General features: G+C 35.5%; 1 protein-coding gene across 4 annotated transcripts in view; it reads left to right on the top strand.

Moving 5' to 3' along the window:
• Window positions 1–19222, top strand: part of Eip63E (cyclin dependent kinase Eip63E) — a 298278-nt gene that overhangs the window by 100989 nt on the left and 178067 nt on the right. For all 4 annotated transcript variants that reach the window (XM_070112122.1, XM_036364837.2, XM_036364859.2 and 1 more), the window contains one exon: window positions 1568–1645. In XM_070112122.1, the coding sequence (XP_069968223.1) occupies window positions 1568–1645 (78 nt within the window). The remainder of the gene's footprint in view (window positions 1–1567; window positions 1646–19222) is intronic.

Raw genomic sequence — 19222 nt, forward strand, 5'->3', positions numbered from 1 at the left:
ACACATATATATCTGTGCGTGTGTGTTTATATACATATGTACATGTTTATAGGCTGCTAAATGATTTGTGTTGTTTTATTTAGAATAAATTGGATTTTTTGATTTCTGTGAGACCAAGCACACTCAATAAAGCAGATGTGTGTAAATTTGATGATTGGCCATAAATTTTAAACACTCCTTGTGCATATATACATACATTAGGGTGGGTAAAAAAAAAAATATTTTTTTTGCTTGTTACTCTTCAAAATATGTTCTTATACACATCTATGAAATTCTCTCCAAGAATGAGCTCTTCATTTTAGCGGGAGGGTCCTCCGCCTTATAGGTTGCTATGGGAAGAAGGGAAGAATGTCGGTGACTATTTGAGCTTGATACGTACGTTTTTACTCGTACATATCTGCTAATCAAATTCATTCTGGACTGACAAAAGAATAAACGTTTTCACGTATTTTAATAAAAATCTTTGTTATCGTAGGCAATAGAATAGATAGCGTGCCAAGAATGAATCTAATGTTTCATACACTTGCTATAAGCCTCGGCTGGGACGGCTTTCTGTGAATTAGTTTTATTGGTTTTAAAGGACTCAGAGCGGCTTCCCCGAAACGAGGAGGAAGCCAAAACTGGAAAATACAATGACTCTCGTTTCCAAATAGTGTAATATTCCTCATTGAACGCTTGACTCTGTGTAACGAATTCATGGTGAACCACAAAATCAAAAAAAAACAATGAACATCAACTCGGCATCGATAATTACGCATTTAATGAATGTAGGCTCCTCAGCTACGTTGTCAAATACATTTCTTGCGACCTCTACTCGACCTCGTTTTTACAATAGATTCTAGTCTTTTGGTACTAGTCAAGTATTGACCCGCTTTATACCCAAGACATTAACCCAAATGGTTGAGTCGATCCAAAAGATATGTTGAGATCCTCTGTTATCTCTCTGACCTCAACATGATGATTTCCACGCACTGTTTCGTTCACTCTTTCGATGTAGTCGTCATTAGCAAAGGAGGATAGACGACACGGATGAGGCTGTTCGATGACTCCGTCCTTCACTGGATGCTTTGTGTTACTCAAATACTTGTATTTGTGATAAAGTAGACTCTCCAAAATACTTCTGCAACATTTTTGACAATTCCGGGGCCTTGTTTCACAAAATTTCAAGCAAACTCTTCGAAAAATTCTTTTCATGGTAGAAATCACCAGGCGACCTTTTCGCGTCGGAAAGAAACACTTGCAAATCACACTAATTGAAGTACGGAGTTCAAACCTAACACGAACATAAAAGGTATAACTAATGTAGGAAGACTGTTTTTTTTTATCGAATTGCTTTGCGGGCGCAGTTTCAATTACCCAGTCGAAGTCACATTGGATCTGATGGTACATACTATGTTTACTAACTAACGGCCATATTGAATTAATTATTTAATAATTTCGAATTCTTAAGAAATTTTAAATCCATAACAGAAATTTTTTTCCAAGAAGAATTGTAAATTGTTTACATTTTATAAATATTTTTATCATTACTATTTTCTAATTATCCACAAATGTTTTATCATTTCAGGCGTGACAATGCGCGAGAAGAAGGGCGGCGCATTGCAGAAGCTCAAAAAGAGGCTATCGCACAGCTTTGGAAGATTAAGTAAGTATCTCAGCCCATTGAACTCGTTTCTATATATGTATATACAAAACCTTTGATGAATTGGAAGAAATGAGGTTTACAGTTTACTTTTCATCTCAGTCTAACGATTTTTTAAGAAGTAGACTATTTGGTGGATATTTAATTGTTCGTACTTTTTACTCAGATCACCGTAATGTGTTCATAATTATAATTTAATTATAGCTGGCGCATTGATTTAAATTTCAGACAACTGAAATTAACTACAAACTGATCCATTCAGTTTTTCTAAGAACATTGTGTCAAACATTTCCCTGTGACTTGTGAATTAAATACAATATATTTATGAGCTTTAAACAACCAGTTTACAGAAGCACATTTAACTCAAATTTACAATGTCAAAGTCCCCAGACAAGAAGTCAAAATTGTTTTTGTACTGAGTCTAACTTATCAGGGTAGATTTGGTAACTGGGTTTCCGTACCACTGAACCATTTTCCAATATTGGCCTCACCAAAATAATAAAACAAGTTTTTGTAATACATGAGTCTCTAAATTATTAATACTTTCCTGTATGAAAACTAAGCAAATTAAGAACAAAAATAGAGCTTAGGGTCTATATAAGCTATTATTTGATTAAAATAGTTTCGACGTAAGTGTGAACTAAACGGTCATGAATGTATTTACCACATACCTCTGAGATTTGCTTGACAAGAATGGGTAGCGATGCATTGGATAATAACCTATGCCAAATTTCATGAAGATATCTCGTTAAATGAAAAAGTTTTCCATGCAAAATCTTGATTCCAATCGTTCAGTTTGTATGGCAAATATATGCTACAGTGTTCCGATATCCGCGGTTCCCACGAATGAGCAGCTCATTGAGGAAAAACGGATGTGTGCAAAATTTCAGATCGATGTATAAAAAACTAAGAGACTAGTTCGTGTACATACAGCAAGACAGACGAACATGGCTAAATCGAGTTTAGTTTATAAAAATCTTGTTCCTTCGATCATTAGCTGAAAATCATATCTAACAGATCGTATGAAAATTTCAAGTTGATAGGTAAGGTCGTCTGGTAGAAATTTTCCGACTCTAAAAACATCGCTTTGAAAAGAAACGTTTAAAGTTTTAGTAGCCGATTACACTAATTCAAAAAATTAAAAAACTTCGGTATGTCTCCGAAACTATAGCGTATGTATGTAAAAACCGATTTTTGGTAATTTCGTTATGAATTTAGTAAATAATAAATTAAAGTGGTTGTCATACGTTTTGCATCAATTTAACTTTACTTCACCTTATCACCAAATATACTTACTTAGCTTTAAAGAGATGTCGAAACTAAGTTGAGAGATAAATTGAAATACCATTAGGCAATAACCATCGTACCGTGAAAAAAATACACATTGTCTGCAACAATGAAAACTTCAGCCAAATTTGAGTTGCATTTGCTGTTATGTCGAAAGCAATCAGAAGCTTACACATTCACTTAAGTAAAACGTAAGCAAAACTGAAAGTAGCCGGGTAAATATGTTTTTCTGTTGCTTCCTGGAAATATCTGTAAAATCTTTTTTGATTTTTTGCTTTAAATGTGTCAGCACAGTCTTAATGCTTGCAACAACCTGCACGACTCTTTGACTGACTAAATCCATTCGCTGGTTGCGCCTACTTTCCAACCAAACGTGCAAGGGCTGGACTGTAACCCGCTCTGTGAGGCTAATGCAAACTGGCGTAAAGTGGTATGTGCTATGAAATTGGCATCGTGATGTCAAAAGTTGGCTGCACCCAAACGTTTTTGTAGTCAATCGCTGCAACCAGTCAACTAGCCAATCATTTAGTGCCACACAGCCGACAAGTCTGGCCTGGCCAAGCATAGAGCAACAACCAACCGGTTTACCAGCATATCCAGCAACCATTTCGCTAACTGAAACAGTGACAGCTTTCAATTTTTGCTTTGCGGCAGCATGCCCGCACACATGCCACATGCTGCAAGCCACTTTTAATTGCCGTTTGTCAAATGCGTAGGCATTCCTGTCAATAAAATACGAATTTTTCAAATGCCTTCTAGATACACACACACACACGATCATACAAACACAGTTGTTGGACGGATCATTTCACGTTTTGCGTCATTCACCTGTGAATGTGACACCGCAATAAAACGAGAATTAAACAGAAAAATACACAAACGCAAAACATTTCAATTGCTAGCCTGCCAGTATTTTTTGTTTGTGCTTTTGCAACAACTAACCTCTGCTCAAAGTGCATTTGGAATCTGCACCGTGCAATTTGTGCTCTCTCGTTCCCCGGTGATTCGCGTCATTCAGTGATTTTAACAATCAGCCATTGCTGCAGCATGCAGAACCGATATTTGTCATCTACACAAGTCAATCACCCTCTGTGGAGCCTTGCTTGTGCATAAGGCCTTTTCTCTCCCGACCGACTGCAGCAATGGCTCACTTTCTCACCAATTTCCTCTCGAATTGCATAGCTGCACAATCAGTGTCAATCGCTCAATTGTTCAAACGATCAGCCATTCGCTTTTTTTCTGCACTCTTCTCCCTCTCTGGCAACACAATCTTATTCAAATGGCAGGGTAACCACATTTTTAATGCTGATGACTGCTTTGTTTCCCATTCGCTTTTACGCTTATGTGGTTGCTAACAGTTTTGTATACAAACATTTTTGTTTTTATTTTATTTCCCATTGTTTTGCAAAATACTTGTTTATCATATTTTCCTGACTCAATTTGATACCCCTATATGGTCGCCACTTATATTATATAAAAAAAAAAATCGTTTATAGTCGGCTGCTTACTATATATGGTATAGCTGTTTCATAAATTTGCTCTCGTGTACTCACACGCAGCGTAGGTGGTGCCGCACAGAGTTCCGGTGTCAGTTTAAGTAACAATCAAATTACTCGTGGAATGAGTCATTTGAAATATACATATATTTTTTCCTTATTGAGCAGCTATTATTTGAGGGAATAATAAATATAATATAAATAATGTCGATATTGGGTTGGAAACGATGGTTTTAACTTCTCAGTGTTTTAGCATGTGCGATAATAGACGACGATGTCCCGTGGTATTTTCTATAATGCTTAGCTTTAAGCGGTTGGTACTAATTCGAATCCGTCTCTCGAAGACGAGTTATTGCCTTTAATTATTGCTTATACCCGCACGAAATATAATTTTCCCATAGTTTTTCTGAGATTGTATGAACTATGTTGCTTGTTCATTGAGAAAGTTAATGAGCTGAGAAAGACTTCTTTCAATATCCCATAAACATGCTACGACACATACGATAAAGCCCATTTAATGTCAACATCTGTCATGACTGGTTCTAAGACTTGTTTTACTCGACTCTGTGTGTAGTTAAATGAACTAAAATTTACGTTGAGATAAAACACACTAATTGTTCAGTAGGTGGGAAATTCCAGTCATCGCAAATATGAAGCTTATATGCTATATGCATTGGTTTTTCACTATAAAAGTAACACAGGGCCAAAAAATACTAACAAGAACGGAAAACTTAAAAACGATCTTTATTTTATCTTTATTGGCAGTAATAGATCCTTTGAACGCACATTTTTAACCCGATCCCGGCCAGAATGTCCTCGTACTGTTATAACCGACACCAAATTCCACTCTTTTTTATATATATTAATACTCGTATCATCTAATTGCCAGATAAACATATCATCTGAAAGTCCCAAATACATATACAAAATTGAATTTGTTAACTATTTACTTTGCAGAATTTATATTATTTGAAAAAAGTATTAGCTAAGTCATTATTAAATTGTGTTTTTGTGTTATATGAAAATTCACAAATAAATTTCTATTTTAATTGTTGGGTTTTCCGATTATTTGCATTTTTATCGACCTGCATTAAAATGTTTAAATTGCTGGCAAAATGCCAAACGAACTGTGCTTGTTTATTTAGGTGTTTGAGTGAAATTAGTATTATTAAATGTGACTTTTTTTATTTACCTGTAAATATTCTCGAAATTTGCTCAATTTCTAATTAGGAAAATTTAATCAAATATTTGCACTTCAGGAATCGATTATCTATCATACTTAGTTAAATTGTTATTTATCCCGGTGTTAATACCTACTTATTATATATGTATGCATGTGCTTATATACAAATATGTAATGCTTTGAATATAATTTGATAGGCATTAATTAGCAGCTTAAGACGGCTGAAGTCTCATTGTGTTATTTGTGCTGGTTACCTGGAACTTATCAAATGTGAAAAAATATTCTGTATTTGCTGTACAAAGTATGGACATTACTTACACAATTTAATAATAATATAGGGTGTTTTTATAGGTATATACAATTTTATAGGAGAAGCGATTAAACTAGTTAAGCACATGTATTGGACATTTATATTCGGTTTACTTACAAGGTTATTTTGGAAATCTCGTGTTCTATGCGATAAACTTAAGTTACTGTTTGTACCGTCAAATCGTCTTTAGCTAGAACACACATTTATGACGTAAACGTGAATTCTCGTATGAAAAGAGCGAACAAAGTATGTTGGTGTGGTTTGTATGCCGGAGATTATTGGTCCATAAATATCAATGATAGGACTACTAGAAGTTGACTGGCGACATTTTGGTGCCACACAGTGGAGAACTTTGGTGATCGAATCTTATGAAGACTCTGTTAAGTGGCTATCATTAGACTACTTTCTGTCGGGGTGTATCCAGTTTATAATCTATTTCGATAAATCAATTTCACTTGACTACCACGACACAACCCGTTCTTCTAGAAAAAGTTCCGCAAATTTGCAACGGCAGGCCTTCATAGGACGCAGTTTCCGTGACCATACGCTTCACACACAATCATATACTAACTATCAGAAAATTTACGACCTATTAAAGCCAAAATGTTGGCAATTTTACTCATTTGTCTGCATTTTATTTGAAATAGAAATTCTCTTCCTCTAAAACACCCTTTATAACTCAACGCACAACAACACATACTCATACACCCACATATTCTAAAATCTTTGTACACTTATGAACCTATCAGTCAAAATTTTGCAGCCGGCGATTTGATTTACAACTTTTTTCGATAATAGACTTTTTGTTGTACGTACGATACATGTAAAAAAGAATAAAGTAAGCGAAGAGACTGCAAAAATGGTATAACGTATAACTTTTTCCAGTGAAAACTATTAGTTACAGAACTACTTTACAAGTGATATGAAGTGAAAGTCGAACTAGTCAGCCAACTATATTCTTCCTTTTAAGCAAATTGTATATGCTAACGATCTATAAGTTGTCAATTAACAGATTACATTCAGAAAAATAGCAGTTTCATACTTCAAAGTAAACACAAAAAACCGGGTTCATTTAAGTAGGGACTAGAATCAAAATCGTAAAATAAATTTTAATCTCCGTCTATATATTTATATTATATTGCACTTGGTTAAAGTCAATGAAATATTAACGTAAACGATTGCTTTTTATTAGGTACAAGTTATATCTTTTTCGGACTAGTTTAACTTCAGTCCATCACATCCCAGTCGCAAATTAGTATTTTTTTCACCAACTCACGTTTAGTCAGGAATTTGTTGTTGTTGTTGAATATTATTAATAGCTTGGATATATGTATATAAGTATATTTGCTTCTTTTGCTGACAAAAATATTTAACTGAGTTTATGTTTTTGTCAGTCCTTTCCCTTATCAACTTTTATTGACTTTAGTAACACTGCTGATTGCCAAGGAAGCAGACAATAAACTAGAGATAGCATAAAGATTAATCGAATGTGTTTCCCTTTTGCTGGTCTATTATTAATGCTATTATGCATGTGAAATGTTATTGAAAGAAAGGAAATAAATTTGCACGTAAAACATGTCAGGTCTTCCTCAAAGGGGCCTTATCAGGCCGCACAGACAGCTGCAGTAAATCAGTCATGTTTTGATATGAAACTACGTAGATATACCAAAACTCGTATACATACATATATCTTATAGAATCAGTGGACTGTGGTAAGTGATAACACCAAAAAATTTTACAAATATATTTACATTCAAATATATACAGTTGTTCACAAAATATTAACAGAGAGCACATAATTTTTTGCAAAAAGTATTTCAGTAAATTAAACGAAAGTAAAATGTACAATTTTAGTTTTGAGATTGCCAAATAAACTAAAAAATTGTTCAGCGGCATATTGGATTATTATTGTCGGTATAAGAATCCAAGGGATTGTACTTGATGCTTAATTTTGAAGATGGTTGACACAAGTATTTGTATGAATTTTTTATTTGGCATTTTACTCAAAAATATATTTATTCATATTTTAATTTTTAATTTTGAAGAAATGCTTATGATTAGAAATATTTATACTTTTTTATCTAAACATTATTTTGAATTTTGATATTATTGAGATATACCAGTCTTTTAAATCGTAAACTATCTTTTAAGTTGGATCAAACTCTACACAACGTGCTAATTTTTATACATAGCTTAGTAGTAACATCCCATTATGTGTATCGCTATGATACCATATCGGTTACATGAGTTCCTTTAGTTACCTAACCAAATACATTATTCTTAGTGGTTTTTCTATTATTTCCGGCACAACTGTATTTATATATGACAAGATGCATAAACATTGCTGTATATGTGACAAATAAAAGACATTCTATTGACATGATGGAACCATGGATTAAATACGCAACAAGATAACAAATCATTCTACATGCGATTCTAATTTTTCTTCACTAAACTGAGAACAAATTTCATACAAATACATAGAATATGGCTATAAAAATATATTTATAGAAAGAGCTGATTAACATAGTATCGTACAGAAATTATGCATATATACAAACCGTGTAGATTTTAATATTTATGCTTTTCAAGCACTCTTTTTTGAAGCATTAAGTACAGTAAGGGCCTTAAGGTTCTTGCGGTTTCCAAACAATCACGCAAATGCTAGACGAATGAGATAATAAGGTTAAATTCTCATAAAAATACATGTCGTGTATCTCCTATACCGTCTGATAATATTATATTTGATCCAGATTGGCGCTTTGAAACTGCTTGCGCAAACCGAATCGATACACTGTTTTTCCTAGTTTCCTACAATCTTTGTTTTATTTTATGTCCGTCTGTAGTTTGATCTTCTTTGTTATTGATTTGTATATAAAGCGTGTCAAGTCTAGTGCCGAAATAACTGAATCTTTTGCAAAAATGACGTCGTATAGAGGTTGCAAAAACGATTTTTGACAACATAGCTGCAGACTTCATCAAATTCATCTTTGCTGGTGACGAGATGTGAGTTTATGAATATCACGTTGAGTTTTATGGTCAATAGTAATCTGTCTCTGTTCTTTCATTAGTTCTCCTAGTATCAAACGACTGTATAAAAATTAAATATATTTGTGTGTCCTTCTGATGCCTAATAGTTAAAAAAAGTTAAAAAAAAAATATTTCGGATCTTTAATGAATAACTTTTCAGTGCTTGTCATATGAACAGCAAATGTTATTGTCTAGGATAACTATTTATTTTTATAAACTTTCAGTTTTTTTGCGACGCGACTAACCGCTAACTATCGGTTACAAAAGCAACAACAACGCACATTACTATCTTAGCGATTCTTGCATTGGACCATCACATAATAAAACGAGATAATCAAGTATCCCGTTTAAAGTCAACAGCTGCTGATGAAGACAGTGTGATGCCAGAGAGAAGTGTATGTGATGTTGCTATCAATTGCTGCTTCAACTGCAAGTGAAATTGAAACTCCTCCACTTTGTTGCTGTAATTACATTACTCCCAATGCTGTTGTGGTTTTTTGTTTTGTTATTGTGTGCTTGTTGCACTTACTTTTTTCATTTGCAGCGAGAAAACGACACCATAACGTGGTGGCGGCAAATGCAATAAACAGCTGAAGAAGATAATCACGGAGTTGCAAACTGAACCAGTATACCGAGATGAGGGACAAGGGAATGTGAATGCATGGAAAATTTGCAGCTGCGCTTCAATATTGCAGTAACAGAAAAAGGTGACGACGGAAAAGAGGGAAAATATTGGCTCTTGTGGTCATTAACGCCATGACACAAGAAATATTCTATTTTAAGATTAGTCATTTTAGGAATTAGCAACTAGTCTAAAAGTAGTTTCCTTTGATCCAGTCAATATAGAATATAGTCGTCCGCATTCCCCAAGAAATCAATAAAAATACTTTTTTTATTTTCAGGCAAATTAAAAAAACATCTGTTTGACTCTAATGAACAGTTTTCCTGCAGGGTTGTTCTTCACTCTAAGCAAAGGTTCTTTGGTGCATTTGACCGATCGTATAAAACAAGAAACGAATCTGCAACGGGTTGTACTATTTTGTGTCTTATCACTGTTTATTGGGATAGCTTTGATAGGGTCATTGAAAGCATTCGAGATTGCTTATGCGGCTGTCAACTGGACTGCACAAGGAATTAGAGAGACTTGACGTGCCACCTTCAGTAGCTATGGCACATAAAAAGCTGTAATACAGAGCTTAAGTTGCATTCATAGTAATCGCATTAGAGTAAACAAAAGCAACGTCCGGTTGCTTGACGATAACGGCGAAGCAGTACACTTATCTAAGCCATACCTTTTTCTAGTAGCTTCAAATGCGTTTTTTGTTGTTTGTTGGTTGTTTTTCACCTTCCACCGGATGTTGTTGCCAGAAGCACTTAGTCCTGTTGATTCGTAACGAAGCACAAGCACGATTGCACCACTATTTACTATCGTGTAGTATGTCCTCGGAGCTTGTCGATTACTGATGAACCACGCCCAGGTCCCCGAAAACGGCTTCAATGAAGAATAGCGTGACAAAAGTACACTATTTGGAATTGATACACCACCGCTTAAAGAACCACGAGATAGCTGAGAGATTAGGTATACCAAAAGACCAAGTGGGTCACATCATGCATAAGATATTGGGCATGACAAATCTGTCGGCGCGTTGTGCGCCGCGTTTCTTCACTCCGGACACGAAATACAACCGTGAGACCACTGGTAAACACTAAAGACCATTGAGTAGTAACAGCATGAACTCTAATGCCGAATATGCTTCCAAAAGGAACAAGACTGTGCTATTATCCGGAAAGGTGATAGTCACCAGTTTCTCGGATTCACAAAGTGTGATCGGGCGCCATTACGGAGTTATGGCGCTATGCCGACCTCCTATTTCGCACTTTCCTAGCTGCCAATAGACAAACCCGTGTATTTGTAGAATTTGCTCACCAAGAGTACGTCGCAATAAATTTATTTTTAAAGGCAAACTGAACGATCGGAATCAAGTGTTTGTTTGAAATACTTTTTCCTTTGATGACAAATCTTACCGAAATTTGGCATGTGCAACATTAGTTTAAAAACTGTGCAATCTCCGAAGAAATTGTTTAGACCTGAGCGATCAAAATCAAGTTTTTGTAAGGAATTTGTTGTATTTGGGAAGGTTCGGTGCAACGGAAGCAAACGTTTTTTCTTGTTCCAAAGTAAATTTTGCTTTTTCGCTAATTTGTCACTTGTACCAAACATAAATATCAAACTCTTTGACAAGTACCCATTTTTGAAGATCTGTCGCTACTTTCAAAATTATACTATACTTATGAGTACATTTAATTAAAAATAGAGACTAACACCTCCTTGCAAACTACATTTAAAATTATTAACTAACTAATATGTCTGCTACTATGAAGAGCCGCGATATTACGAACTACAAAAATTTATGGAAGTGAAATCATCTTGACCAAAGGTACACAATTTAAACAACCATTAAAAGAATCTCACATGTTTTTAACACTTTTCTTCTCGTTCCCATTATATAATATATGTAAGCATATAGCGAAGAATTTAAAAATTTTAAAGGCGCCGACATTTGTGTGCGTTCAGCTACACGCCCGCCGTCATAAGCATTTATTTTGTATACATTTTTTATAAGCATTATCCATGTATGTTATGTTGCTAAATTTTATAAATATTGTACGATATACTTATGTTGCTACGTTCAATGACCGCCATACAAGCAAGCGCTAAACCAATAACAATAATAACAACAACAACCACAACCTGGTGTCAACTGACTGAACGAACAGGCAAAAGTGTGTTAGCCAACACGTTCTACCGGATTTTATGGCAAATGTCTTGCGCCGCTACAAGATGGTTTGCTCTGCCAAATGTGTACCATATGTGTCTCATTGTAAATATGAGGCGCTCTTGGGGTTTCAAGTATTTTAGTTTGAATAATTGGACGTGCTTGGAATGTTATACAAGCAGCTGGCAAAGTGATTGCCGCTGAAGGCGATCGTTTTAAGGCGTAAAAGTTGATGTGAAGTTTCGGTTGCATATAAAATTTAGACTCTACTAACCAGTCTTGTGCATTAGAAGACTTTATTATTTTATTCTGTTACCGAATTTCGTGTTTTCTATTATCGTCGCACATACGATGTTTATTTGCCTTGAAAAATATAATGCTTGTATGCATATATTGATTACGCCGCTATTGCGTCCTCGATCAGCATGACCGCCTACAAAATTTCAAGTGCATGCACGCAGACATCCTCACGCCCATGCAATCGCGCAAAATTTTGTATGCACAACGCGACATAGCGTTAAGTCAACATCCGTTTCCTGCCATTTGCATTGGCAGCTAAAAAAATATAAATAAATAAATGAAATACCATAACAACCAACTTGCAAATGCATAAATAAAAGCTTCTCCATTTGAGATTGGCGAAAAAATTTGCATGCAATGCATCATTGCCGACAAGCAAAATGAAGCGACGCAAGCATTCCAGCGACCAACGAGCAGGCACAGTTCGTCAGCTGAAGCCAAATCAAGTCGAGCAAAAGGCAGCAACCAGCATGTCAAAGAGATGCAATCGCCATGACAATCACGCCATGACAATTGTTGCCACAAAAGTTAACGCGGCAAGTAACCAAATAAACATTTTACGGACATCCTGGGTATTTTATTAAAGGCATACATACAAGTACAAGTATATACATATATTTGTGCATGCCATACAAGTTGTATATACTCGTATATGTGAAAGTTATCTTTCCGTAGCTTTCGGTTGGAATATTATTATAGCTTTTTTTTTTTGTCAGAAGCTTCCCTACGAGGCATGTCACGGAATTCGCAAAGGAGAATGTTTGGGCTGTGACATTACTAATTTAATGGTTGACTTAATCTCGCAGATATGAATATTATTCAGCATCGAATGAAATTAGCGACATCTATCGGTGATCTATAGATGCAATAGACTTGGTTTTGTAGAAACTCGTGAGGGCTCTTCTCAACTTAAACGAAGAAATAATTATAAATATTAGGCTTGTTCGAACATTATTCGAGTTTTTACATATCTGAGCCTGTGAGCTTTGCACCGTCTAAGAAATAAATAATTTAAATCCATCGATAATTACTGGAATTTTTCCTTTTTATTTTTGTTTACACATAGATTTTAGTATTTTCTTGTATTTCGATATCTCTCTAAATTCAAGTGAATCTTTCTGATATTGCAATAGTCAGAAAATGGTATAATGAACTAGATGTGTTTTTTATTTATAAATACTCAACTAATTCAACATTATATGTAAGACATTATTAATTTTTCACCTTCTTAAATTCTTCAAAACTAAATAAAGATTTTCTACCCTTTTTGATCTTCGTTTCTTCAAGATCTTAAAGCAACCATATCAAGCCATACTACTCGGCTGAAAACTACATGTACGTAGCACTAAAACAAACCTTAAACTGAACAAAATGAATTTAAAACCATCATAAGTGAGAGTATATAAAATCTTAATATCTTATAAAGACGTAGTTTGATATATATGCATTCAGATTCATTTAAAATTGATAATATGGCTTTGAAAGTATACACCGTTGCCTAAAAGGGAGTGGACTCATTTCGACTAAATTTGAGGGTACGCTGGGTAAGGCTATATACGATGTTATCGACCGATTAATATATTATACCATACCTGTAGAAAAAGTGAACAAAGATAAATCCAGTTTTCGATGCTTTATAACACAACGCAACTTTAACACACACACTAATACAATGATGCCGTGTGAAACATGTGCGCTATTATAAAAACGGAGCTTGTGTCTGTATGACCACCATTAGGTCTCCCACTTTATTTCGTCAATATTGCCACCCGCTTGATTTATGGCGTTTGATTTATTCAAGTGTCATACGATAAAAGGTGTCTGATACTTATCTCCGTATAAAAAATAGTATTGCTTCAACTGAGTATAAATTATTTTATTTATTATTGACCTTTTTCAATAGTACCCCGTGAATTCGACCCATAGCCTTAATTAATTTTTAAAATGAAGTAATTAATTTGTGCAATTATATTATACCGAGACACACTTATGATACGCCTTCTTTTGTGAATCATGCATGTTAATAATTGACAACATGTTGTCTGCAATTCTATCACAATGCTATAATATGTGTGAACATAAGCTTAAATTGATGTTGCAGAAATAACCATATTCAAGCGGCAATATGCACATAATATTTGTATACGATATATTACTGTGAATCCTATCCAAAAACAAGTAAAAACGTTAACTTTGGCAGAACCGAAGCCATAATACCCTTCACAGGTGCATTTCATATAGCATAAAAGGGTATAAAAAGATCTTGATTCTGATCGGTCAGTTTATATGGCAGCTATATGTTATCGTGGCCCGATCCAAAAAATTTCGAAGCTTATAGCTCTGCCTTGGAGAATAATCCATGTCAAATTACGTGAAGATAATTTGTGAAATAACAAAGTTTTCCATACACGGGCTTGAATATCGGCGGTTCTGACAAATGGGCTGCTTCTTGGAGAGTAAAGGATGTTTGCCAAATTAAAGACCGATATCTAAAAACTGAGCATGCAGCCATGTTATCCGTTTGACATGTTTATTTTCGTGTGTTAAAAGCTCACACTCCTATGCTTGTTCGTGAGTTCTTGGCCTAAAAAAGGACTGTAACGATGCCCCAGCCTCCATATTCGCAAGGCGTGGACTCCATGTGACGTTTGCTTATTTCCAAAAATTAAGAAAACCTTAAAGGGCCCTCGTTTTACAAACATAGATGATATTAAAAGCACATCGCTAAATGAGCTAAAGGTTAAATCGAGTTGGAGAAGTGTTTTGGCGAATGGAAGAATTCTGGCTTAAGTGCACAATATCGAATGAGGGCTATTATGAAGACGACAACATTAATGTACACGAAAAAATAAATTTTTTTTTTAAAAACGAGAACTCCCGTTATTTTTTGCACACCTCGGATACTTTATTGGGTCTTCCACATTTCTTTTACATTTACAAACTTCGTGACAAACTTATGGTAATATACCCTGTTAAAGGTATAATAATTGTATCTTGAAATAGGGAATGAAAAGCATCAAATTGGGACTTTACTAAAATTATCATATTGTAGTGTAATCACTCGTAATTTAAGTTTTGCCTTTGTCCAATTTAGTTCTGGTGCTTCAGCCTACGTTAGGGGTCATCAATCGGGATAGTCGGGGCATAATATTTTCATGTTGCTTATTTTGAGCACTAATGTGGGGGAGTACAATATCTGATAATTTCGTTCCATATTAATTCGAACATTCAGCTAAGAGAAACTGATTTCTTTTGTATTTTGTCCTGGATTCATAATTGAATCGAATCGAATTCTTCTAACACAATTATAAACCGAATGATAATATCTTATATATCAACTTAATTAATATTTGAAGCAAATCAAATATATGGTATATATAAGTTAGTATGGGTTTCTTGTACCGAAACATTCGCCGCAAAAGCTTACGTAAGTAAAAACTTGAAAAAGCTTTAACTTTGATTGCATCGAATTTATAATACCCTTCACAAATATAAAAGTTTCCATATAAGAACTTGATGTTGATCAGTCGGTTGATATGGCAACTACATATATGCTATATTCCGCTCAACAATTTCGTCAGAGATTGTACCGATGCTTTGGACAATATGCCGTGAGGTTACCTGGTCAAATTTGGTCGTTCAGTTTGTATGGAAGCTATTTGCTATAGCGGTCCGATATCGGTAGTTCAGACAAATGAGCAGCTTTTTGGGGAGAAAAGGACCTTTTGCGAAATTTCAGATCGATATCTCAAAACTGAGGGTTTACTTCGCATATATGTATGTTTTTACTATCTAATGCAAGGCAGCATTTTGCTATATATAAGAAGTCGATGTACCCGCTTATATCGGGTTTCTGATGAAACTGTTGTTCTAATATGTTATTCAAAATATATAATGTTGACCGTTTAATCGCCCAAAAAATATATTAAGTTGTCAAGAATACGCTTTTTTAGATAGTAAAAGAAATGTTTTCATATATCAAATAAGTAAATTTTTCCACTTTTCGTTTTGTACGCATATACAAAGCTAAAACAGAAATATATATGTATGTTTCCTTTTCAAGTCCCAAAAGTGCTTAGCTACCGGAATTACATTTTCTATTCTCACCAGCAGCCTGCGCTTAACCGAAACAAATGGTGATTGCATCAGCCAACAAAGGTTGAATGTGTTCTCCCAGTGCATTCACAGGATACTATCTTTTGCCCATTGTCATTTACCGAGTTTTGCCGCTTGCCTTTCCCCGTTTTTTATAAAGCCTTACCCAGAGCGGAGAGTTAAAAATTATGACTTTGACTTGCAGTTGACACTCATATTTCGCTTCCTTAAATACTTTTTGTTTTCTGACACCGAACAGATGCTGTCATGCAACATGCGCTAACGTCATACTTTCCACTTGCCACTCTGTGCTTATGATACCTATAAACATTTCACTTTTTATTATGTTGCACCTTGCCGACACGAAATCTCAAACGACCCATTCGCCCTGATTACATCTATGTGGAACTTAGAAGTATGCTCAAATACGGGTTTTTGTTAACTTACAGTTTCCTTGTAACAAAGTATTCACCACTCGTTGTGTGGATGTGTGGAAGCAACTGGTTCAAGGTGTTGTCACTAGCGCTTTTGCATGATATCTTTTCTTGTTCACTGTGTTCTTGCATGCTTCTATATATTCATGTATATTTATATAGAACTTTTCTTATGCTTCTCTCACACTGTCCCTTATCACTTTAGCTACGCCGGCTAGGTCCTACTTCACCCGTTTCGCGGTTTTCATTTTCCTCCGTATGCTTGTTCTCTATGCTTTGCGGCGCTTCCGTCAGATTGCTGCATGATTTGTGTCAAGCCACCTGGTTGCATGCCTCTCATTCTACGAAGTTTGCTCGCTAGTCATGTCGTCACGAACGTGGCGGTCAGGATATTGTACACTGAGACAACACAGGCTGCCAAGTGTTTTAGTGTGGCCAGTCATATTTGGGGTAGTTATCGTTCACTAGCAGACCAATTAACTAATTAATGAAACCATATTCTACTATAAGATGCTAGAACATACTTTTTTTGTCCTTCTCTAGATAACTGTGATGACTTAGCCGAAAACCTCTTTTTGGCTTACAAGGTCGTAATCAATGCGAATCTGAAGTAATCGAAAACGTGTTTCATGGAAATCTACCGATATAAATCTTATTTTTTAAAATGATAAGTAAGCCCTATGTAAGATGTAATATGATATGTAAGATTTTAATAAGGTTTAATTAACTGAGAGATAATAGATTTAAATTTTTACACACAATATTTTCAATTAAAGATACCTTAGTAGACTAAATTTAATATTATGCCAGCGTTATTTCAAGTCTGTGATCGTTGAACATCATCATTATTCTTCTTATGGATCTTCTTTTAAGGCCAGTAGGTAAGGTAAATACTGCTTAGTGATATTATCATTGTATTCATTCCTTGAAACTTCTGTAAACTTGGAAATTTTTTCTAAAAAGTGACTTATGTACAAGAATGTACATTCAAGACCCTGTTCAAATTTATTAGGAAAATTCACGTTCAGCAAGGAATGTGTTTCGCGCGTTTCGATCAACTTATAGTCAACATAATCGGCCTACTGAGCGTACTGATCGCAACGCCATCACCCATCTTGAGACCCAGCATTCATTATTGGATAATATCGTCCGAATAGACTACTTTCAGCACGCAGTGAAGAAAATATAGCGGCCGTAGCTGAGAAAGTACACGAAGACCGTGGATAGTCAATTCGGCGCCGTTCGCAGCAACTTGAACTGACAATTGGAACGATTTGGCGAATTTTACGTTGAGATTTTAAATTGAAAGCGTACAAAATACAGCTTGTGCAAGAACAGAAGCCGCTCGACCTTCCCAAGCGACATCGCTTCTCTCTATGGGCTCTTGAAAAGTGCCACGAACGACGTTTTTGAGCAGGTGTAATCATCGTTTCATATTTCTTCAAAAATAATGCCAGAGAGAACGTAATCGTCAAAGGCGACATTTATCGCGCCATGATAACCAACTATTTGATGCCTGAAACTGCCGGTGAGTAGATAATTTCACGTTTTGGGCCGGTCGATTGGACTTTTTTCTGTGGGGATACGTAAAGTTTAAAGTCTATGCAACAATCTGGCTTCGATTCAGGCCTTAAAGCGAAATAGAACATGTGTCATTTGCCAGTTACCAGTCGAAATACTCCAGTGACTCATCGAAAATTAGATTCAACGGATGGATCATCTGAGACGTAGCCGCGGCCAACATTTGAAACAGATCAACAGGTCAAATAATGTTCTTTCGAATGATAATAATCATTCCCCATTAAATTTGAATAATAATAATAATTCTCGAACCATTTGACCACTTACATTTTTTTAAAAAACAAGCTGTTTTAACTACCTTTTGCAAAAAGCGACACTTTACTATTTGAGTTCATATAAAGACGTCCTACCAGCTGCAATTGCTTCACAGTGTATAATTTAGTTTTTGTGATTACCCTTAGAAGCATTAGACAGTGCCGTCGACCCACTCGTTACTCCCACACTGCCTTCTTATTTACCGTCTAGAGCATGAACCTGTTTAGCACATTGAAATATCTCCGTTATATGTGTGTGCTACTTTCCGGTATCCTGCGATGAGTACAACCTTTAGTCCGCCACACTGCCTGTCACCTCAAACATCGTGTCTGCACTTACCACAGCCATGCAGCATGCATTCCGTTGCATCTGAATGGCCATCTTAATGATGCTCAGCCCACCGTTCACGCCTCTGACGTCCACGATCCACAATGTGGCTGCTTACCTATGCAGCTTCTGCATTATTATTGTTATTATACAGGAAATGTTCTCGCTGTGTTTTGAAATATCGCTCTTACACCAGGCACCGTTTCTTTTATGGCTTTTATAATGGTCCACCCTGAGCTGAGATGTTTTTTTTTTTTGTTGTTGGCATCAACGTCATTGTAAGGTGCGCATAAACACATTTTCTTGAAGTACGTGACACCTGCACCCTTGTGGGATGCGCGCAACAGCAGGTTGCAACAGCTTGAAGCCATTAAACGGCGCCTTAGTCGTTTAAATTTCCCTTCATTTTCGCATCAACTTGGCTTTTTTCTTGTACACAAGTATTTACTTACTGTATTTGCCTTTCTTGTCATTTAAGAGTGCTGTCTTTCACGCTTGCACAAAA

This window comes from Bactrocera oleae, chromosome 6, assembly GCF_042242935.1.
Source record: "Bactrocera oleae isolate idBacOlea1 chromosome 6, idBacOlea1, whole genome shotgun sequence".
Classification (NCBI taxonomy): domain Eukaryota; kingdom Metazoa; phylum Arthropoda; class Insecta; order Diptera; family Tephritidae; genus Bactrocera; species Bactrocera oleae.